Genomic DNA, 24,879 nt, shown 5'->3' on the forward strand with positions numbered 1-24,879 from the left:
TTGCTCGTGCTCCTCTTCAGCACTTGCTCTCCTAATCAGAAATGAGGTAGGAAGTCAAAATACGCCAGCTAAGGTTCTCCCAGCTCTAAGCAGTAGCAATGACTAGTTTCTTTGACACTGTTTTATAAAGGGCCTCATTCCCTGTTTCCTCATTTTGTAGCATGAGCCTCTCAGTTCTAGCTTTGGGGTAAACCATAGATTACAGTGTCACAGGATGCTGGAACTATAGCATTAAATATATTGTCTTACTTAGACGAAGTCAAATGCCTGTGCTTACTACAGGCAGTAGTCCTTATCACAGTGTGGATCGCGAAGCGAACTTAATGAGATCTTTGTCTCATCACAGCCCTTCCTCCCAGGAAAGTGCTGAGCTTTCTTCCCATGTTTCCCTAATCGTTTCTCATATGATGGCACAGGAAATGTACCTTGGGAGTGTCCATATCTCTGAAATCGAGTTAGGCAGCCTGTAAATGAGACAGCTTTTTGGCTGGGCAAAGAGACTCACTTTAGTTCCAAGGATGAGATAGTTTTTCTGTTGTTGAATTATCAAGATCACTGAGATACAGAAACCGGCTCTCTTGAAAGGAACACCTGATCTCATGTCATGTCCCTGGACTCATGCACTTATTCCTCCTCTGGCTCAAAGCCTTGTGGGGTGATAAACCAGATGGCCTCAGTCTCTTCTATTTCTGCCATCTCTTAGTAGCCCTAGCATATCATACACAGTTGTGACTCTCCATAAAAATGAAACAGACCCCTAATGAACAAAGCAAAAAAACACAGTATTTCCATTCCAGTCAGTGAAGTAAGCTGAAAGCATCAGCTCAATGCTTCTTGAATGGGGAAAGGCTGTCCTTTCATGTCACAAAACCTCTTAATTAACTGTAGGCTATCAACAACCAGGGGACTTTCTTCTCAGAAACCCAGCCAAGCCCAGATACTGAAATAGATTCCGCAAATAAAAAAGTAGATTCTGCTCAAGAAAGCCAAGTAGTTTTTCAACATTATTTGGTAATGAACCATAACTAGTGCATTTGTATTCCCACACAACAGAAGAAGGGTTGGTGGTATAGGCCTTACATGAGCTGATTTATTCCATCTACACCACCATACTCTCTTTAGTAGAAAACCCTCACACAATTTAAATGTAACAATATTTTTCATCCACCATTAGCTGCAGCTTGCCCAGAAAAATCAACAACATATGAATGCTGAAAAAACATACTTCAAAATGTCCCACAAATACCTTGCAAATTAAGAGCTTTAGGTTGCCACTAGGTGCCAGTGGAAACTAGAGAACAACTGTGTGAAAAGCAAACAATTTTCTCTTAGAATGACCTGAATTTATGAAAACCTTCAGAATTATATCCACTAAGTTTCTTTATAGGACACCAAACACCTAATGAAAAAAACCCAAGGTATCTAAAAAGCACAATATGATGCACAAAGCCAGCTACTGTTTTGTTTCTACTCATATTTATTGCACAGTAAAAGCACATTTTAACCCCAAATATCTAATACAAACTGAAATAGGAATTAATTTGTCACGAAGCCAATGAAAAGCATGATTTTTAAATCCAGTGTTAGGATTTTTAGAGTAGACAGTGGAAGGCCTTATATGTAAAAATAATTTAAATCTAAATTACAGTAACTGTAGGAAGCTCTGCCTTTGTCCTCCACCTACTATACCAAGACTTTCCCACAGGGGAGAACAACAAGTAGCAAGTAAGTTTTGATTGCTTGGGAAAGCTGGGCAAGTAAAGTACCTTCTTAATTACATTATACTTAATTATTAAAGTCTGCTTCTTTGTTCGATATTGTGTAATTATGATACGTCCCAAAGTTATACGACACCTCTTTTCAATTTGCTCCCTAATAGAGAGAAATGCCATAAGGGATGTTTCTGCAGAAACAGATATGCTAGCAAGTAGAAATTTACAGATGGTTAGAAGATACACATCAGCACCTGTAGTTCCCAAGCTCACAAGAAAAAGTGGGTATCGATTCAGGAATAACTTGCTCATAAATCTCAACTTTAAAATCGGAAACCAGAACTCTAAATAATAAAACTAGGTATTAAGAAAAGAGAGGCCATTTCAGCAATTTGTATTTTAAATGTTAAGAAAATTTGATTTGTTACAAAGACTGGGCAATATAGTAACTGCAAAAGAAAGCTCTTTGACATAGTATGTATGGAGATACTATTCCTTTGTTTTTATAGACATAAAAATCACTTTAACCTATAATATTTAATAATATGTATGAATTACAAAGCTGCAACATAATTTCAACTGCAGTATGCAAAATTCAACATGAAAAGATTAGAATATTAGAATGGGTAATTATTTCAGTACTTCTTTCAAATGCAAGTTTTCTTGTTCTGTTGGGTTTTGGTGCTTTTTTTTACAAACTGGAAATAACTACATTACTAAGTCTAAACTTTCTGAGTAATAGTCACAGTGTGGTTTTGCACAGCAATTTGGTTTTAAGATAAATAGGAAACTTCCCCCTCCCAAAAGAAGTTTCATTTATGTGAAATGCATAGAAATAAGATATTACAGAATTTTCCCGGACATTTATAATCTCTTTTGACAGTTGTTTTATCCAGAGCACAGATGTTTGCCACTTAACCATGAATGTTGGCTGACCTACCCAAATCTCAATAAAAAGCATTTTTAACAAAGTTTTTCTGCAAATGGTCATGCAAACAGGAATCTTCATCTCATGTATATGAAGTGTACCCTCTGTAATACATTCAAAAGCACTTCTGGGGAAAAAAAAATAAGGCTCAGAAGTGTATGTACTGAAATCACAGCTAAATGCTTAGTACACTGATGAGGGTATAGATTATAGCCAAAATAGTATTAACAGCTAAATCAAGATGTAGATTATTATTTCTGAGATCAAATTACATTGCCAACCCAACCCTTCCTCCCTCCAAAAAATCAAACTAAAACAAAACCAAAAAACCCTAATGAAATAGGAAAGTAGTGTTTGTTTGTGTTTTCTTTCATTAAGTGAAGCATTTACTGTAGTCTGTCTACTCTTCTCCTTAGATCACCACGTAATGTAATCCTGGGGTAAAAACAGTAAGGTGTCTTAAGTGCCAGCTGCTCAGAATGGCAGCAAAAGGCAAAGGAAAGCTGTGGCAGGAGATCACCAGACAGCCAATGCTTATAATTCAGAGACTATCTGAGCCCATGCGATGTACAACTTACCATCCTTCTTTTAATGCTGTCCTCTCTGACAATGAAGTGGGATGGATCCTCTCTCTGCTAGACCCTGAAAATGAGCATACTCTGGTCCCTTGAAGAGCTACATGCAGAATTCCAGTTTACCTTTAGTCACATTATAGTCATTACAGCTACAAGGGGCTGGAAAGTGACTGAAGCTAACTGCCATCACAATCAGTTCCCTATTTTCTTGGGAAAATGTAATCTCACTAGGGAGAGATATGAGAAAGCAGTTGGCCATCTCCTTTGGCCATCTCCTCACTCCATTGTTTTACAAGAATTTATGGGTGGGGTTGAATCTTTTTTTTTTTAGAAGAGACATGACTTGATATTTTCCTCTCAGGGGGAAAAAAACCCCAAACCCCAAAAACCAAACAAAACCACAAATCACATTTACCCGATTGTGTCTTTTTGTCTGTGCATGCATAATTAAGGGGTGGCAAAAAGTTCCAGTGAATCTCTCCCAAGATTGTTGTGGCCCACACAGAATGGCCCTGATAACCTCTCTGTATTTTTTTTTCCTTTATATGGATAAGATCATGCTTCATGTCTTGCAAAATGTATCCAAAGTCTGATTTAGCACTTTTTCAATGCCTCTAGAAGGCCATAAAATTTATTTCAAGTTCTAGAACTTCAACAACATATATTTTGATGGCATTAGGCTTTACATATTAACTAAGCATTGAAAAGGCATTAAAAATACGCATGACCTGAGGTTCTTATAAATGCCCATTGTAAAATGAATCTGTGATGACTGGATTTTAATGTATTAATAATTATTACCCTATTAAAACACAATATTATCACTTTTGCAACACTAAATTATGGCATTATGCTACCCATAATTAAACAGTACCATTGTAACCTTTTTAAAAATCTTGACTATATTAAGTTTCTGCTAGAGGGTCAGTGCCTTCATAAAAGTGTACTGCAGGCAAAAATGCTGTCAGTTTATTTCTGAATTTTCATAATTAAAGCTACTATTTACATATGCTGTAGGGAAAAAAATTACCTGCAAAAGTATGCAGCTTGAGTGCTATGTCATGTCAGAAGTATATGGTAGGTGTTTGGAAATCCAACACAATTGGTTTCTTTCATCATTATGGAACTCACTTTTCTGTAACTCAATGAATGCCAGACAAGAACCATTGTTACAGCATTTCAGAAGAATGTAACTCAATTGTGAGCTAAATATAAGTTCCCTTAGCTGTCAAGTTTTCATGCTTATAATCAGATTTCCATGGGCAACTTTCACTTTTTCTAACAAGTAAATGGCCAGATAGTGTAGCTCAGTAAGAAGGTCCTGAGTACTGAAAATATATGTGGCTCACGTACATGTAAGTAGGTGTTTATTATCAAGGTATGAAGATAATTTCTGCAATTTTTATCCCAGAGAAAATTCATATTTGAGCAGTCAAAATATTCTGGTTCATGGCCAAAGATAATCTTCTGTGCTTTACACAGCACAACACATGCAATACACCTGGTTCTAAACAAGGTACTGTCTCCTTTCAGTAATGGTTACCATTCATTATAAACTATGCTATTTTGGGAGAATCAGGACTTTACTTGAAAATAGGATTTGTAGATAAAACTGTTTTAATTTCTAGAAGTCAAGGTAGTTTTTATTCTCACCCAGGAGGAAAAATTGGTAAAGAGAAACAGCTTCCTCTTTCTAGGTAGGAACATAAAATAAATACACCAGAAACTAAACTCTTTACAATTTGTGTGATTTTCTCCATGATGTTGCATTCCTATACATGACTTCTGATGTACAGAAACACACAGTATTTACTGTTTAGGTAAAGCATGGGAAGGGATCTTACATGATACTCCTTCAGATGTCAACCTATTAAGTTACTTCTTGGCAAATTCTGGTGTACTGTCCTTACAACAGTTCCCAGTTGTTTCCAGACAAGTAGCACATCAATCTTCTCTCTCTGCTGAACACCAGTGGCTTCCATAAAATGAGTTCACATTTTTTAACATATTTCTCTGGCACATTTCCAGGAATATTAAGAGCCTGACGACCAACCTAACATGAATAAAACTTGAATTTCTCTCTTAAAAATCACCAGAAATGCTGAAATGTCAGATGTTGCAACACTTTTGCTGCTGGCATGATTTAGAATTTAAAATATGATAGGGAAAACAAAAAAGACAAGAGAAGTTTAGAGTGCAAATATTCTTTGGTTTACTCATTAAAACAAAAGGACACAGCAAACAGCAAAAACACTGGCAATTAAATAAACAGCAATTCTTTATATGCTTCCTAACATGAAGTCTTTGGCTGTTTGAAATGTATTAACTTCATGCCTTTAAGTACATTACAGTGTCTAGAAAGTCACATTTTTTATCCCCAATGTCAAGGCAGAAAGAAGATGAAGGAAAAAAGGATAAAAGGTAGGAGGCAAGAAAAGAAGAAAAAAAAAATTATTTAAAATTCCATTTTTCCATTAGTTAAATAGTATATAATATGATGATAACACTAATTTCTCTTTCTACTTTCATTGTACACAAAGCAAATTGGCTTGTAATTTATTTATCAACTTTAGTGAATTTACATCATCATACACATCAGACTAGTATATCAAATATACTGACTCACATCTTTTGTAAAAGAATTGTGACCCTTCCAACCCAAATGACTGATGCTATGATTCTATTAGCAGAATTTTAAGTATCTTAAGGAATTGCACAGAGAAGTCACTGTTTTATCTTATTACAGGCAGGGTTAAAATTGTGTACCACAAGCAGTTTCTTGGGAATGCTCTTCCCCAGTTCAGCTATTTTCCTGTAGCTTATTCCTCAAATAATCCCCATGTAGTCAAAGGAAGCAAGCACCTGTGCAGGTCTCTAAGGATCTCTACTTGGGGAGACCCTGCCTTGCAGACAGGAAGTTTTCACCTCTGAGTTGGAGAAGCACAAGCCTGCTGTTAAGACTATGTGACAGCATCACTGATTTTATTTAAAAAATCAATGCTTCATAATGGCAACACGAGGAAGTTATCTGTGCAGAGGACAAAAAGACTATAACTGAATCAAATATGTCTATTTTATAAGTAAATGAAAGAAATTACAGAATGTACCATCACCATGATAGTCTGTTACCAACATTACTGGATTCTGATAGTTTAGAATTAATTCTGTAAATCTATTAAAGATGCGGATTGTCTGACAGCATGTTGTTTTGGTTTGTGTATCTATCTTGCAAGACTCGTATTCTACTTGAACCATTCTGTTTGATTGTCTTTATCAAGCTGTTTCCATAGGCAAAGCACAGTAAAAAAGTCATGTGCAGTTTTTCTTCCAGATGGAGTGTGAATAGCAACAGATAGCGCGTAGTAAGAAATCAATTAATAAAGATACTTAGGAAAGACTTGTCATAATGTAAAAAAACCTCTTCGCATGCTCCCTTATTCCTTCATAAATCAACAGTGTTCCATCTACAAATAACTCATAGGTAGTCACCTCTAATGCAAGTACTTATATGTTCCCCTCATCTAGCATTTTGTTGACACCATCACAAAGTTTCTGCAAATGGATTTTATAAGGTCCAAAGGGATTGTACAAGGCAGCCAAAAATTCACAATCAGAGAAGTGATCAAACACATTGTTGATGCGTCCATGTGACTTCGCGGTTAGGTGACGCTGAATGATTTCATGAAGCAGCTCTCTACATTCATTTAACAGTTTGGACAAAAAGTTCCTGTCAAAGGTGTAATCCACCTGATGGAAACTGACCACGGTTTTAGCCAGTTGATGAACCTTCTTCTTGAATTTCTCCATCAGTGCTATTTCATCCTTATTGAATTGGTTGTTCCTGTAGAGAATTGCCAATTTGAGGACTATTTTAATGAGGTTTTTGATGATCTTCTCTGCTTCTTTTTTATTTTGTGTATATTCCTTTGTTACTCTGTAAAGCTCATCTAAAACATCACTGCTTGTATCATCAATCAAAGTAGTTGCTATTGATTTGGATACCATTTTTCCAAGGATCTTCTTCTGGGCCTGAATGGCCAGACTTTTGGAATTGAAGACATCTGTGGCCACTAGGGGAAGAAAAAAGTGTGCAGTCAGTACTCCCAAACAGACAGTCTCTGGACAGCAAGTTGAGGAATATTTCTATATTTATACATTCACAATAGTCTTACTCAGTGTCACAAAAATAATGCAATGTAGTTGCAGAAAAAAAACCACATTTAAATCTCTAAAACCCTCTTCTCTTTAGGTTTACATTCTTTCAGGCCTTCTTACTTTTGAGAAAATACCAACTGAACTTGCTCAGAAATGGTTAAGAAGATCTCTCTATATATGGATTGATGGGATTTCAAATTGAGGCAATGTAACTGCCCCATTTGATCAGATGAATCACAAATATAATCTGATTCTCACATTCATAATGAAATCTGAAACCAAGTTTATCCCAATATCATGACAAATAACCACTGCTACTCAAAGATAATAATTCAGTGAAGTGACTATTACAAAGCCTTTTCCTGCTTAGAATTTTACATGATCAGTGAATGCAGATACCACACATATATTTTTTTAGATATTTATTTTATACATGTCTATAGACATCCATGCAAAAGTATAAATGACAAATATCCATGGTCAGCAAACGACACTGAGATTCTCTGAATGGAATCTGAAGACACTAGTTTTCAAAAAAAAAAGCAAGTACAGATTAACATTTCTATGTCCTATATTTTATGCAGTAAAAGCAAGACAATTACTTTTTAGGGACTGTCATAACAACTCTGAGGAAAACCTTTTAAAAGTATCTTTCTGTGACCAATTAAGTAGATCCTAGACCACATTTCCACTCTAAAACTATGTTTGATTGCACTAATATACCCAATGATTGATTTGTACTTTTGTTCAGGCACTTAAAAGACACCCAACAGTCCTTCAGAATCTTAACCTGTGAACTGTTATCATGTGTTCTATTGTCAGCAACAGGTTTTTAAAATCACATTGCCTTGGCAGCACTGTCTCCATTAAGACACATGTGAGCTGGTGTTTCCAGGTAGAATTGTCTGGGAAATGGCTGTCTGTTATGCTGCAGCTCTCCTGGAATCTCAGACAGGTGAAGGAAGACTGCATCTGTTTATATATGAAAGGCTTGCTTAGCAAACACACAGACTGGAAATATTTTCCTTTTTTTTTTTTTTAATCCTTTTAATGAAAACATCAACTCTACAGATGTCAGACAGTAAGTCCCTGAATTTGGAAAAGGTTTTCTCTTAACTCCTGGTATGTGGGCACCTGGGTGTGTTCAGACGCAGGGTGCCGCAGGGGTTCCAGCAAATAGAAGAAACTTGTCCTTCAGGACATGAAACACAAATCTGTATTTTTAATTCAATAGTATCTTTGAGAAACCTAGTAACAAGCTCCTTTTTATCATCCCATAAACTGTCAAGCAGGTTTGTTTGTTAAAACTTTCGGTGCATATCAGTATTGTTTTGAAGCATGAAGTGTCTGAGCACATTTTTTAAAATCTTTACTACAAGAGGGCACTCAGAAACCAAAGAACCCCTTGTTAACTATCTTGGGCAAAGCACTCAAGATCACAAGACAGACACTTCTCAACTACAAAGATAGAGGAAGACATTAAAGATGCTGAACAGTCATTTTGAACTGGAAATATTTGATTTGCTTTCTGTGTTTTTAAAGCTAAAACTGCAACAGTTACTATTAAAGGAAAACTAATCCAAGTTTTCCAAAGGGTGGTCAAATATTAAAACTCAACAACTAATGCTTTACAAAGATCTACCAATGAATGATAATTTTCTTTCCCTTCCAAAACAGGAATATCATTATTTCATAACATTTATTACTTAAAGTCTTCTTATTATTGCTCATTATGTCTTCTTTCTGACACGCCACATGGATATAGATGTTCCTACTAATAGCAGCTACTGTTTCAATTTTATCTTCCAAAAATTTGCAAAGAAACTTACATGATACAATATATCTGCATTTTTAAGCATTCTTTCCCAGGATGTAGGCATTCTTATAAAATAATATCACACTGAAAGCTCCACTGCAATTCCAGCCTGAACAATTCTATATTTCTAAATCCACATAACCTCTCTCCAGAAAGTCATGCAAATACCCATGTATAATTCTAATATCATAATCTGCAAAGTATCAATTACAAGAAACTGAAAACATGACAATATGCTAAATAATTTACAGTTTTTCAACCAAAGCCGCCTCTTATATTACATAATTTTACAAAGTACAGCTCAACCTTTGCTAACCAAAACAGGAATTGCTTCATTCCAAAAGCTACTGAGCTCTTAATGGTATTTTTCTAACATCTGTCCAAGTTTTGGGGCTATCCAGTATGGCGTTACTATCTATCTACTTGGCTATAAGTACACCAGATGTTAGTTTCATTTTCCCTGTGCTGTTACATGGGTTCTAGTTTAATTGCCAAATATGTAAATTTCATATTTCAGTATTTCAGCCAATCCAAAAAAGGAACTTGCTATCTCTTTAGAATTCTTCCTCCTCTACCAATGACAGAAAGACTTAAAATGTATTTCACGGCTTGAATAACACTCAGTTCAAGCAGTGACATTATAGAGCTTCTTCAGAATGAACACATATACTTCCTTAAATAACAGTAAAACTATTACTTACTTGTTCATCTAATGTAATTACAGTTTTTGTTGCTGACAGCAGATAGAGAAACAAAATACCCAAGGTGAAGACTGGCCTATGGTGAATTTATTCTGGTATATCCAGCACACACTTCATCCTTTGCTTTGAAACATTGTCAGAAGCTATCACAGAGTAAATATGGAGTTTTCCTCCTCACTGTAAGGGCAGCTCTTCTCAGTTACCTTTCTCTCCTGCCTGCAGTACTTCATTTTGCTTTGGCACCTCAAAAGGCAAAAATACATCTCAGTGGTTTCACTTCCTCGAAGAGAGAGCTGAAAGGAAATTGCAGCGCTGAGCAAGCAGTGCAACACTGAGGGCTGCTCCTGCCAACCGATAACTGGAACAATTCACAGATGGGGAGGGGAGAAGAAAGGTCCTGTGACTTGAGAGGACAGGTGACGTGTCAAGAAGAGGTTAAAATATTAACCTGGTATCTGCAAGTGGAGATGCTCAGTGTCTCAGAGATCCCTCACTCACAGGTCGTGCTGGGCTCTCCCAACTGAGGGCTACTGGGCACCTCTTTTCAAACTTTCTGAAAGCAATTTCACACACGAGCAGCTGAAAATGTACCTTTGTACAACTACTTAGGGATGACTGTATGTAGCCACCTTCTGAAAGTCATTACAGTAGCTGACCTGGATGTCTGACCACACCTTTTGTGTTGACAGATTACAACCTTGCACTTTAAACTGAAACAGAGTCATTTCTCTGCGGGTAATCTCACTGCTAAGCATCTCACCGTTTGTTTTACCTCATGACTGCTCTTTATAGCTCAAATTTCTTTCCTCTGCAGTTTAATACTTTATTTTTTAAGAAGTTATCATCAAAAACTACCCCTTTGAGATAAATAGCAGGTCATTTTCTGCACGAACTACACAAATAAGCATGATTATGTACAGTAAAGCCATGCCTCCACAGAGTAAAGTAGTCCAAGAGGAAAGGCTCTCAGAGGAAATCCTGCTTCCATTACTTTGAAATTCACAGGATCAGTCTTATCAGGGAATAATGCAGACATCTGCAAAATCTCTTAATTTAAATGAGCAAACAAGGTGCTAAAGACAGCCTCCTGTGAAAGCAGTGAGCTTAGGGATTATGAAACTTTTTCATTTTCATAGCCAAGGATACAGTATATGTGTTTAACATGGTACTTTGTGTATTAAAATGAATAAATACTGGACATGTAGAATTTTAGATGTGTTTATCCCAAAATATTTTACTATACAGAGGTTTTCTTTAAACTGAGCTGGAAGTGTAAACTTTCAGTGAAAATTTATAATTGTGGTTAATAGATTCTCTGGAGGCTGCTATAAAAGTACAAGAAGGCTCATAGTTATGGCTGCAATGCTGACTTTTCCCTCACATGGAAGCTGGCACACCTCCATCTGTACTGTGGCAAATTACTATTACACTATTACCCTATGTCTCAACTTTATTTAATTTTTTTTAAAGAAAACAATAAGGTAGTAAATGAAAAAAACCCAACTTTTTTTTTTCCTTCCCACCAGACAACAGTCTACAGTGGATTCAACATCACTTGCAGCTGAGTGGATGCAATCTCCTGTACACTGACAATGAATACTTGAGTCACAGAATATTTTTAAACTTCTCATAATGAAGGAGCAGAAAAAAAATAAGCAAGCATCCAGCAAAAAATTACACTGAACCATCATAAATTCCATGGTCAAATCAATAGCTGAGTTTTCTGAGACTCACTGTGTTGACAGAACAGTCCCAAAGGAAGAGAAAATATGACTGTGAAACACTGCTCCCTGAGACGCAGTTCTCATTTTAGTGACTGGCACATCACGTGCTGCATGAGTAAGGCCCAAAAATTATCAGGGTTTTTGGGAACAAAAACACTGACAAGGGCTTAAGAGGAAAGAGACAGCACTGACTGAAGGCCTCAGGCAGCATTTAAAGGACTATCATATAGCACTGAGAAATGTGGGAATGGACCTCCTGCTGGGAACCCTGTGTGGATGTGTGTTTGCCTCTCTACAGACTGTGTGTGAGAACTGAAAGCCTGCACAAATTGCATGTTCAGTCAGACTCCTGTAGTGAACGAGCACCATTTCCCTGGAGGGAGGCAACTTTAAATCAAGTGGAATTAGCGTTATGCTCTCTGAGTGTATGTGACCATGAGTCATGCACCTCCAAAATCATGAGATTGCCTAGATATGAAGGGATAAAAGAATTACTGAATATTAAATCTTTTTATGCCTTCTGCTTTCTGGGTCTTCACAGGTCTACCCTTGTTTTCAGGAATGATACAGGCCAGAAACATAAAACAAAAAATACATACAGAAGCATATAAATTCATGTATACATAAATTACTTCAGTAAGGTAAAGCTTCAGTGGTGATAAACTACAAGAGTTAGTATCGCTGAACAAACAAGACCTGAAGTACAAAATAGCCAGAAATTGTTATAACCTTGCTACCAGGGCTGGAACAATTTTTACAATATACTTATTACATGACAATATGATTAAAAAACATGAGTGGTAGGATATAGACTATGAATTATTCAGATATGAACAAACTAAGTTGATTTTTCTAGGTACCAAATGATATATATAGCTTCTTCTTAATAACCATTTGAGTGAGTCACAGTTTAGAAGAGGTTTTTCAATGCTGTTTTCTTTTTTCTATTTAAAGAGGAGAGTCAGTATTTTGATTCTTATCTCAGTGCTTCAAAGTTTCCTGGGTGAAAGGTATGCTAAAATCCTTACAATCCTTCCCAAAATTCTTCTAGAATTCCTTCCAAAAATACAGTAGTTCCCAAATGCCCACTTCAGCATATTGGCCAGTTTATGCATTCACAAGCATTTGTTCACTTACTGACTTTTCAAAAGCTGATGAAAACTGAGGCTTGTACCAGACATGGAAAATCAGAAGCACTCTGAGGGCTTTCACTCTTCAACCTCAGACAGTAGAACTGGCTGAGAGCAGGAGTGGGAAGAGAGAGACCAGGACAGCCTCAGAGTTTATTGATAGAAAGACATCAGCAGGGCACACAGGTTGGGCAAGCACCATCAGGCAGTGGAAAACCCAGAGAGCAAATGGCTAAGTGCAGCAAATGGCTAAGTGCAGAAGGAGAAACAGAAAAAAAATAACCCACCTCAGACAAGGGCCCTGTACAGTACTTTCTTCTTTCACATGCACCTCTACTTTTTTAATTCATGTACACAAGGTCCTTATTGGAAGATCAAATGTTTTACTTGGCACCTTGTGTTTAAAAAGAGGGATTTATATATGAATACCAATTTTAACAAGAAAACAGTTTAAACTAAAACTTCCAATGCATACAAAGCATTCTTTCATGAGTAGCATTTGCCTACAGTTCTCCTAACAGGTAAAGTAAAATGTACTTAATTTTGTCTTGCCATAACTGTTAACAACTGAGCATACGATGAGAATGTTAATTGTACAAGCAATGTGCACTAGTTCTAGCATTCACACTGGAAGATCTTCAAAAGAAAAAAAAACCCTCATCTGAAGCCAAGCCTTATGCATGGCAAATATTGCATGAGCAGTCTTACTAGATTTAGAAGTCAGCTATGAGGCTGCAAGTCACTCTGGAGCAACAGTTAATCAACCAATATCAGAAAAAAATATGGCTAATGAAGCATTTTTGAAAATACAGAGTATGTCTAATCTGCATACTCCTACTGAAACTGAGCATATATTCATCTGCAGAAACATGGGAAAATAAAAGAAAAGCCAACAAACACCACTTAGAACAGCATATTTTCACTCAATAAAATGCTCATTAAGTCATTGCCAACATGTTTGCAAAACACGTGATATTACTACATGCTTCTGGATTTTACTATTTAATTCTAACATTAGTGCATTAAAATGTCCAAAATTTTACGGGTCACAAAAGATGATACACATTCTAGCTGCAAAACCAAAACCAAACCATTTAAAACCCCAGAAAACAAAGTATTTTTTTGGTCGAGAGGTGAGAAGAATTGCTAAAAAATGTACCTGAAGGTTAAGGCTGGGTAGAGTAGCAAGGAATGATGCTATTTCCAATAAGAATGGTGTAGAGTTTTGCAGTCTCATGGGAGCAGTCAGTGCCAACAAGTTATTCTGGTTTTACATGCTTGTGCTTCCCACAGCCAGCCTGTGCATCACATGATACATATACTGTAGCTGATCTAGAAATTTTAAAAGGACTTCTAAAAGCCACTTTCCCCAAAACCTCTGCATGTATTTTAACAACAGTGTATCTTTAAATAGAAGAAAAAAAATCAGATTAACTTCTGATGACTGCTCTCAGAACGTTTCAGAATACACTGGGTATTAAAACTGAGAAAATGACAGTCACACAGAGCCGTGTCATGAACTTAATTTGGTATTTCAGTCCTCTGCCACCATTTGTTATCCTTGTTGGAATGAAACAACTGGTACAGTGCTGTTAAATACGCAGCCTGTGTATTTCAGCTGTTGGCCTTTCCAGGGCTGTATCAGGTTCCTCTGTATCTACCAGGTGTCCATGCACAGTGAACAGTAATACTGACAAATCTTTCACAGGAAGTAAAGTCTATCTTATGTCATTCCTTCCATTGAATCAAATGCAATGCAGGTACTCTAGATTTTGTTTCCAGCCTAAGAAACACACTGAACTGCAGTGAGGCAACAGTGCCAAGCTCCCTAAGCCAAGTGGTACCCATAATTTGAAATTTTTTTAAAAAAAGTCGTACCTAATTGCTCTTACAACTATCCTGGCAGAAAGAATGTTTTCTCACAAAAAATAAACCCCAAAACACTTAGCTGTAGGCACAGGGACTACATACATACAAAAAAAGAGTTCCTGGCCTAAATGCAGAAGGAAAAGGCACAGGCCAGCAGCCCAGGAGGACCTGGAATCTATTGGACAAAATTAAATTTGACATGTGAGGAAGGGTAGAATTTAAGATTAAGATATATGTTGCAAAAATAGGATGAACTGGAAGGTCCAGATGAGATGCCAGTCTGGCATGAGAGGGATAGAGAACTCAATCACAAGGCAAACGCCACAACCTGGCCATCAAAATGCAAAGGGCATGTACCTGAATCACGTGTAAAGAAAAGTCAAAGCAGAGGCTTCAGAGAGTTCAAATGACACAGAAGTTTGTCACGGATCTTAAAATGTCTTTGAAACTAGCTAATAATGTTTTTCCTGTATTTCTCGTTCTGGTTCTCTGTTCTTCTCCCTGTCAATATGTAGCTACACTGTTTCTTACAGGGAGGATGGGAGTCCCTTGGTATCTGTCTTTCATTTTAATGTTTAAAGTAGGCTGTATTGCTACCATTCACCTTATATGTGTGTGTGTAAATACACACATACATACATACATACACACACATATATATATGTATATATACATATTAAAAAAATAACTTCTGAGGCACTGAAGACTGCCACAGCTCCAGACCAGCTACATAAAATCTAATAGTGATTCACAGGACTTTCAGTTCTCGGGTGTCTGGTTGGTATGTTCATTTCCAATATCTGCACTGAAATGTAGATTATAAAACACAAGAAAATATCCCATCTAAGAATTTGACTTATCAGATATTGCCTGTTCTTTAGGCCTAACACTCTAGGCATCCTTCATCTCTTTTTCATTTTTTAATTCTTTTTATTACCATTTTTCCTGGTTTGTAGCACAAAGAACAAATTTTATGGCATTCAATGCATGGCTGTACAGAAAAAATGTGCTTTCTCTACCTTCCACACCAGTCACTCATGGTAGCTTCCATGATTATGGAAGACTACACTTGGTAGCTGAAATCGTAATTTTCTCTGCATACGTAACATGCTTACTTTCTTCTTCCGCAAGGAGCAAAATAAACCAACCCCTGAGTTTCCCATTATTTAGTAGCTACTGTGGGATGTATCTGTGGAGGTGGGCAGAGCCCCGGCTGCTCTGCCCTAAAGGGAGCCAAGCTGAGGAGTAAAGGAAGATTTTCACAACTTCAGCCAGAGCACCTAAGACAAAGGCAAACATCCCAGCTACGGCGACCTGTCTGGAGACCCACAAGCCCCCTCGGGATTTTATGCAGATCTGTTACAATTGATTGGTTCTGTACCCTTTTCCTCCCACCCTGGTGTCCCATAAAAACCCCTGGGTTTCCTCTGGTCAGCAGAGGTTCCTCGTCCCTGGATCCCTTTTGCTGGTACCCTCTCAATAAAGTACCACCTGCGGAAATTCCACACGAGACCTCTCTCTCTCTCACCACGGCCGGCTAAAAGAGGGGCTAACTCACAAGGACATAAGCTAAAAGCACTGAACTGAAATCACTGAAAGCTGAAATCACTGAGCTGAAAAATCACTGCTCTGCCCGATGCTGAGAAGCCCCTCTACCCAGCTGAGAAGCACCCTGATCCCCCAAGGAACTGTTTCTAGCAAGACATCCTTTGGAGTGACTGTGGCTCTCTGGGTCCCAAGCGGCGGACCCCATCCACCAGCTGACATATGTATCCATACTACAACTACCACAACCTCTATCCAAATGTCCAGAATGAAGAGGTTGAGTCTTTTCTCTTTACTTCTCTACTCTCTCGCTGCCAGAACAGGGTCTCCAAGATGCAAGCACACAGCTTATCTCTGTTTTGACTCTTCTTTGTTTCCTCTAGTGCCACCCAAATCTGCCTTTAGAATATTTGCCTGAACAACACCAAAACTCTCAAACATAAATTAAGACTGTCAAAACACCAGTCCACCCCCACCATTTATCTTAAAAGTTTTGCTTTCACTAATGTCATTAAGTTCTAGCGAAATATAAAACATATAAGAAAATTAGGCCTTCAATATTGTAATCAACTTAATCTTCTGTAAAATTGAATCTTTGGTTAAACATTATGTCTGACACTGTCATTCTCTTTCACATCAGGAAGCAAGTATTACTGGGATACAGAACTCTGTTATCTAGCCTAGCAGTAGTAATCCTATTTATTTTTAAAGGTCGCAAATATACTTACTGAGTAAAATCTGGAGAGTCTCCAGAGGTCCGTTTTCAGCCTCAACTCTCCTGTGATTTGTAAAATCTGCATCTACTTTGTAATTCTCTTCTTGGGGCAAAGCATATGACACTTGACTGTACTGTTTTTTACAGCTGTTGACTGTTGCAAAACTTCACCATTTAGCTCCTTTACTTTGCACTGGCATCAAATGACATTTTCAACTAAGCAACAGACAGCACTGATCAGCTATGAAAGGACATACAATTTTAAGAAAGCTTGTTGTACCTTGAGATTTCCAAGATGATTACTCATAGCAAGAACGAAGGAATGCAAATTTGAACCTGGAGAAGGAAAGCCCTCAAGTGGTGAATAGAAACACCATCCATCTAAATTTCAAATATTTGCATAGAAATAAAAATATCAGTACTTTCTCTTTTCCTCACCATACTGCTGTCCTCTCCTCCCCAGCTGCACAGCATCAGGTAGTAAGCTACAACAAAGGGGTCAACATCTAACTGCAAGTCACTGATTTTGATACCAACTGCTTGTTGCAAAGAAAGGTGAGTTGAAACATACATCTAGGATGCAATGTCTTGCATCACAGAATTTAAATCTCTAATTTCCAGCATTGAGGACAACGCTGTGAGCTTGATGAGGACATCTCACCCCAAAACACCAGACTCAAAATTTGTTGCTACCCCTCCCTGAAGTATCCACAATTTGTGTTCACATATGCTCAAATTTCTGTTTCATGGTTTCAAGTTTGTAAAGTCTACATCACTATTTCTCAGTGGATGTTTGGAAGATGAATGTTTTTAAGTGTACAGAAACATCCATCCATTTTCTTATTTGCAAGTAGTAAAGGTAGCCCTTGGAATAAGTGGCTGAAATATTCATGGTGTCATCTGCCCACTTCTGTTAATATTAAACCAAAACTTTATTATTTCTAGAAATAAAATTATCTTTGTAGAACAGTTTTGCAAAGTGGACATAGCAAAACCAAAACCATTCCTTAAAAAAGCCTCAGGTTTTAAAACAATGGAGTTTCTGCATTTTTCAAAGTCCTCTCCGCACCTCTTTGAAGTTAATTAAGTGGCTGCTTGTCTGTGCATGCACTAAGTAAGTTCTTTATTAATTTCTGTATGAATGTAAATATTTTGGTATAGATACTTGAGGGTATCACAGTCTTAAAGATCCACTGAAATCACAGGGCAGCTAGCAATGCCTTAGAGAAACTTGCAATTCCTGGCCTTTATAGATACATAAAATCATGTCAGAGTACGTCCCTGGAATTTCAGGTTTCAAACCTTTCAAGGATAAATGCTCTCAAATAAATGAGGCGCTTATTCCCACTTTACTGATATTTATTCTCATTACTCTAAACTGCCAGCAGGAACAGGACTGTCTGCAGACACTCTGACATTTGTATATTATCTATCAAACTGAAATGTAGGTTTTCCCTACTGCTATGCAAAACAGACTGTCTGATCTTTCACTACTAATCAGCATAGTTATAAACACTGATAATAAATTCTCCAAAAGGTGGGGAAATTAAATTAGTTTATACAGTGTGAATCCAATCTTCTGTATTGCTTCTGCTGAAACAGTTCTGTGGGGAAGATTTGGAATCCCAAGTTCCCCAGACTGAATTCAACAGCCACCCAGAGATGTGAGCTCTCTACTTATCACTGCCTGCCAGTCAAGCACCAGAAAGGAACCACACACCAGAACTGGGTCAAGGAATTAACTCATGAAATTGAGTCAAATCACAACCCAACCCAGGCAGGGAATCTTAGGGATATGAGCAAAATTTGTGAGAAAACATCCCGAAGTTATGAATGTAGAATGAATATCTCAAAGAACATGTCTCTCAGTTTCTCTCCTTCTCCCTTAAAGTAAGACTGTCTCTAAATGACAACAGGTTTAAGGCTTGACCTTTTTCTGACACAATGGTTAAAACAACCAAGTTTTGGCAGTTGCTTTTTATTGCTAATCCCACTGTGTATCCTGTTCTGTAGTCATGACAGAGGTGCATCCACAAAACAGGAAGTGTACACCTACCATTAAAAACCAAAAGCAACTCATCAAATAAAATTATGCAAACCAAGAAAACATGAACATCTGTAACTTTGAGATTCCCCACCATAAAAAAACACTTTAGTGTCAATATGTATAAGGCTATTGTTCAGATTAGTGCTACTCATTAATGCAGAACAGCCAGTTTAAGCACTCAAATTTCTTAAAAACGCATAAACAGCAATTGCTACCAATAACAGTACTGCTGGATACAGCTGCAGCTATGAAGTATCTAACCAATATGCAAACATGAAAAAAAGAATGTTCAAATTTGAAAAGAAAAAAGGAGTAATTTTTGATTTAAAGCCATTATGAAATAAATTAAACTATTTTAGGCTACTTCTATTTATTTTGGAAAAATGAAAACCAGAAATTGTTTTACAAAATAGAATAAGAATCTTTCATACCTCTTTATGAAATGCTTGCCTCTTACTACATTTTGTAATCTAACTGTAGAAAAAATCATTCTAGAAGTTTGAAATAACACCTGTAATGCAACTTTCATTTGCTTTATCTATTATTAGAGGGACACTAAATGACTGAGAGGGGATGCATTTCACTTCTCAAAAAGCTGCATTTAAGAACCCTTCGGAAATTGTAACATTTAATGGAATGTTTTGACCAAATGATAAACCCATAGTGATAAAAGAAATTATGTGTCTTTTTGTATAAAAACTGCAAATTAAAATTAGTTTTTCAGCATTACATTTTCCTTAACCTACTTCTGGCTATTTTATAACCAAACCCTCCAATCTTAGAAGCAACTCATTTAGCCTGTTACTACACTTGGAAGGAGTAGTAAAGAATACAGCTTTACTAAATGTATGTGCAAGGTCCTTCCCTTACCCAGATACTTCTTTTGATTCTGTGGACATTTGCTGACTTTTGCTCCTGGTCTCTAACCTCTGTCTCTTTTGTGGCAGTCCATTGTTTGCAAAGTCCCTAAGGAAGACAACCCAAAGGTGTAAGTACTTTAATACAGCAAATGCTATCATCAACAGATAAATGAAAGGAAGACGGGGATATTAAGTCTCCAGTACAACAATTTCAGAAGATGAAAAAGTACTCATAGAACTTGAAGAACTTCTTCTCTTATGTGAAATACTGTGAACAGCACTGGGCTCCCCAGTATCTCCCCAACACAGGAGATGACAAGGAGGAGCTGACCTGAGGCACGTCCTACAGTCTGTGACCAGCATGGTTAGGAGCACCTGGTATCAAATATGTGTTGAGAGTGTTTGAGGAAAATAACAGTGGTCCTTACCAACACGTGTAATATTTTACTGAATAGTTACAGAGTAGACAGAGCCAGGCTGTTTTTGAGGAGGCACAGCAAAGGAGAAGAGGGCAAGAGACACAAGCAGCATCAAGGGGAAGTCTCATTTGGAATGACCATCTTTGTAGCAAGTGCGGCTAAATACTGAAGTACCAGTGAAGTGGCTGCTAGAGAAGTGGTGGTACCACCACTCTCAAAGATACTGTCAGTGCAACTGGAAAAAGCCTAAGCAGCCTCATCTCACTTTGAATTTGGATGCAGCTTTAAAGCTGGCTCTGCCTCCAGTGAAGATCTTGTCCAGTGACCTCTAGAAATTCCCTAAAGCCTCAGTTAATCTATGATTCTCTCTATCAATCAGATAGCTCAAGGGACTGTATCTTATTTGAAACTAAGCATGTAAACCTTGCAATTCATTTTGCATTAACAGATTTGATTGCATAAGTATAATTATATTAATGGAATTTTCTCAAAGCAATCTAGCATTCAACCCTACAATCACAGCTAAATGATTAACCTGTTAAGTTTCAGTGATTCTCTGAAGTAATCTATCAGCTACAGCCCATGTTTATCCCATGGCCTGTGCTCAAATTACCACCTAGTTTCCTCATCTGATCCAGCTGCACAGATTAATAAATATATGAGGTACAAAATGTCCTGCAGAAAACAACTACTGCATATGGACTTCCAAATGTGTTATACGACAAAAAACCACCAGTTCAACTAATTAATTCTGAGCCTGTAGGAAAAGCAATTAGAGTGGCCATCTGATACACTCACAAACAGGTTATATCTCAAAGATGACCCTGATGTGGCCAGGAAAAAAATAACAACCATTCTTTCAGTTTTGAAGGGGAGAGGTGCAGAACTTCTAACAGATTCTTATGGCTTAACAGCCTGAAGTCAGCACTCTTACTGATAGATTCAAGGGTCCACATCTCAATGAAGCCTCAGCAGCTGTGCTACAAACCATGGCAGCTTTTGTCCTCACAGCCCTTTATTTCCTGCATCTTGCTTCATTAAAAGTACTGTTGCCCAACCTACACTAAAAATAAAAACAAAACAAAAAAAACCACACCAAAACTCCAAACAACACCCCCTCCCCCCCAAAAAAAAAACCAACAAAAAACCAACAACAACAAAAAAAACCCACCCTTGCAGTTTCAACATGCCTGTGTACTGTACTCTTACTCCCCCAAAATTTCCCATTGCTTATTCTTCATTAAGGTTCTAGCTTCTTGATTTTCCTTTTGCCCTGCTATTTGTACCTCTGGCAATGCTTTCTTCATGCATATGTGATATGGTTTTATAACACCTGGTTAGTAATAACTCTTCATTAAACTCCCACAAGCTTATTTTATTTTTTTCCTTCTTTCCTGTACTAGAGACTTTTTTCCTATCACCCTGTCCTATTAATAATTCTAACTAACTATAAGAAGAGATTGCACAAAATGCCAAATTTTCAAGCACAGCTATGATTTACAAAGCTGTGTACATGATATGTATAGCCAGCAGTCTTTTCATTCTCTTCATCAGCAGTAAGAAAGTTATCTGTGAGATAAAAACAAAGTTCTCAAATTCAGTAATCAAGATCTCTAACATTTCCACTGGGGCCAGATGAGTCTTCCTGCTTCTGAACTGAACTGTCCAGACTACTACACCAAAAGGCCCGTTTCACTGGTCTTATGAAGATTATTGTTTTGACAAGGGAGGGCAAGCAAAGAGCAGGTGAAACAAAAGAAGTCCACAATTTTTAGTCTTTAGGGTGAGAGCAGAAGGTGAGCCAAGTCTGTGGGGTTAAGTACTAATTCTGTGCTCTACTTCTACAGTTTGTATTTCCCCATTCACTGTCATAAAATAAGAAAAGGTTTTAACAAATGCTAGTTTTGGAGGTAGTGGGATGGAGAATGACACATTACAGAGTCTCATAGATGTTGCACATGGAGTAAGTGGACTGTAGGAGCACAAGAGCAGTTGATTTGTTGTCTAATTGAACACAATTCTAGCTTGGAAAACATTCACACAGGACAGGTGACTGCAAAATCTTGAAGTAAATCCAGGACTACTTACAGGAGGGAGTACTAACTTCTTGAAACAGTGACTGCTCTGTGATTTTATAACCCCTGTGTTGTTCTCAGCTCTAAAAGGAACAAAACAGGTGAGCTCACTCTTCAGTAATCTCATTTGGATTAAAAAAAATGCTAATCATGTCTAAAAAAATCTCCAAGCACTTGCAGGAATGCAATGATCTCTCTCTCTCTTGAAATGTGGTATTCAAAACTAAGTATGAAAAAGGTGCAATGCAGGCTCTCACTTGTGTCCAAGCTTGTAACACAATATCCATTGTTTTACAGGCTATGTATTAAATTCACTCTGATAGCTGTTATTCTTTTACTTTTCCTTTGAGATATTAGACTTCTCCCCTGTTATTTTTTAAATATACTGCATAAAACCTAGAGAATGAAGATTAAGTTCTCCAGAGCTTTATATAAATTACTGTTTCCCTCTATCAAAGAAATGCATTCACATCACAGTAATTTGGTATTGCCAGGTATTTCAAAAGGTGCACTCATGATACACAGCTTTAACACAACAGCATGAATAACGTAACCTTCAGATCTCAAAAAGGAATTCAGTCAAATCAAAGCCTGAAATCATTTGGTACCTCCCATAGTAGGTGACATACCACCACTTATCACCAGAATGAAACTATGCTATGCTGATAAAGGCTATAGTCTTCTGATGGACAAAATTTGTTTCATCTGGGGCAAAAGCAATGAAAATAAGAAAATATGACAGGGATATTCACATAATGACAGTTGTTGGAATCTGTAAATGCAATACAGATTGATGCCATACAGACACATGCACATATTTACCATAGCATTGTGGGATACAGATGAATACAAAGACTGTTCTGAAGTTACTGAGCAGCATGGTGGGAGGAAAAAAAACCTGTTCCATGTTACTCTTCTAATACGGACCACGAAGACATCAAAGGCAGAAGCTGAAAACCCCAGATACACTGCTGTGTATCCTATATCCAGCAATTAGTATAATATATAGTGGAGTAATGCCTGTGTTCTAGCAATGCCTCTTTATTCTCTGTTGCTGCTAAAAAATTAAATTTTAGTTGAGGTCAAATGCTCTACCTTTATTTCATTAACTACAAAAAGAAAATCTTTAGGAGTTTGTCAGTCAAAATTGACCTTGATTTTGGATGTCATTGTAGCAGTGGGTATAGTTCATTTTTACAGGAGTAAAGCCTACAATCTTGTTATGTAGATTTTTAAAAATAATGCATAATAAATCTGCTTTTTATAGACATCCCAATGGTTTCCAATTACTGCCTTTGTATAAAGTAGCTGAAAGTGAAGAATTGCTCACTTCAGCATCAGATCATTGGCAGAGCATACACAATGTTTAATGTTATTACGGTACCCTCAACTACCCTTTCCACTGAGGCTGTCTTCCCACACATGGTCTGGGAATCGTGCCTGGAAGCTGCAAATGAACTTCAGAGCTCCTCACAGACCCCTTTACTAGCTCCTGGCCATTTGTGCATCTTTGCATTATGGAAAACAGAAAAATCTGCCTATGCTTACAAACATCATTAAACCAATATTTTTTATGTAGCCTTGTCCTGCTTTCACTTTTTAGCTTGTAGCAGATTAGTCACTATACCCTTCACCACTAGCTTTGGCTTTGAAATGTACAGAATCTGGTAAAATACCTATTCTATAACTGTCCAAGTGTACCTTCTACTCCTCCCATATTCAGTCACAGGCCTTTACCTCCTAATTCCCTGGGTGGATCATATAGTTTGTGGGTAAATCAGAATTTTGCTTTTAGAGTGCCATTTACTATTGCACCTATTGGAAAAATCAACAACCCCCCTTTGATAAACCCCTTAAAAATTATATATCTTCAGTGTAAAAAGAATGAGCCACATATTCAGCTTGAATTTGTGAAGCTTCCATTTTCTTTGCAAAAAACCATAGTTTCTTCATGAAACAAAAGTGAAACTTGTTAGTTAAAGACTGACTATTTCATGCTATATAGTCTGGATCACTACAAATACACAGGTATTTGACTGGATTTTTCAGTATTTTGTACTTCCATAAATGTTCAGTCAGACTAGGTAAAGTAGTGTGAAAGCTGCAATTCTACATTTTTACCTGTTAATCCCAGTTTTCACTCAAACACACACTTTCCTCATGCATTTTCTAAATTGTTCTTTTAAAAATGTGAATATATTACCAGGGATATGTTTACATACTGACTGAAAAACCTTCTCAGTGACATCTGTACCTCATCTTGCCAAAATGGTTACTGCTTCATTTTCCATTCTAACACATTAAGAACAAAGAGCAGCAAACCCCAAATATTCCTCAAGTTAAAAATAACTAATCAAAAAGATACCTTTTTTTTTTTTTTTTTTTTTTTTTTTTTGGTCTCAGACACTTGCTTCAGATGTTTTTTGGTGTTTTGTTTTTTTTTTTTGGCCTGAAAAATCCTGGCACCTCAAATTGTTTATGAAGAAATGCACAGAAAGGCCAACCTACTTGATTTTAAGAATCAGAGTCATTTAAGAACATAAGACATTTCTTCAAACAGTAAAATCTGCAATTCAAATATAGCTGGCTTAGTAAAATTGTCTGGAGC

At 37.1% G+C, this 24,879-nt stretch overlaps 1 protein-coding gene across 5 annotated transcripts in view; it reads right to left on the reverse strand.

The window, feature by feature from the left end:
- Positions 1–5,403: 5,403 nt before the first annotated feature.
- TNFAIP8 (TNF alpha induced protein 8) overlaps positions 5,404–24,879 on the reverse strand; it is a 57,218-nt gene continuing 37,742 nt past the window's right edge. For 3 of the 5 annotated variants that reach the window (XM_066338442.1, XM_066338446.1, XM_066338441.1), the window contains exon 2: positions 5,404–7,285. In XM_066338442.1, coding sequence (XP_066194539.1) covers positions 6,720–7,285 — 566 coding nt within the window. In that variant the 3' untranslated portion in view covers positions 5,404–6,719. Of the gene's footprint in view, positions 7,286–9,887; positions 10,057–13,900; positions 13,952–24,879 lie in introns of those variants that run through there. The other 2 variants (XM_066338445.1, XM_066338443.1) reach the window with 2 other exon arrangements.

The sequence above is a fragment of the Sylvia atricapilla genome, chromosome Z, assembly GCF_009819655.1.
Source record: "Sylvia atricapilla isolate bSylAtr1 chromosome Z, bSylAtr1.pri, whole genome shotgun sequence".
In the NCBI taxonomy this organism is placed as follows: domain Eukaryota; kingdom Metazoa; phylum Chordata; class Aves; order Passeriformes; family Sylviidae; genus Sylvia; species Sylvia atricapilla.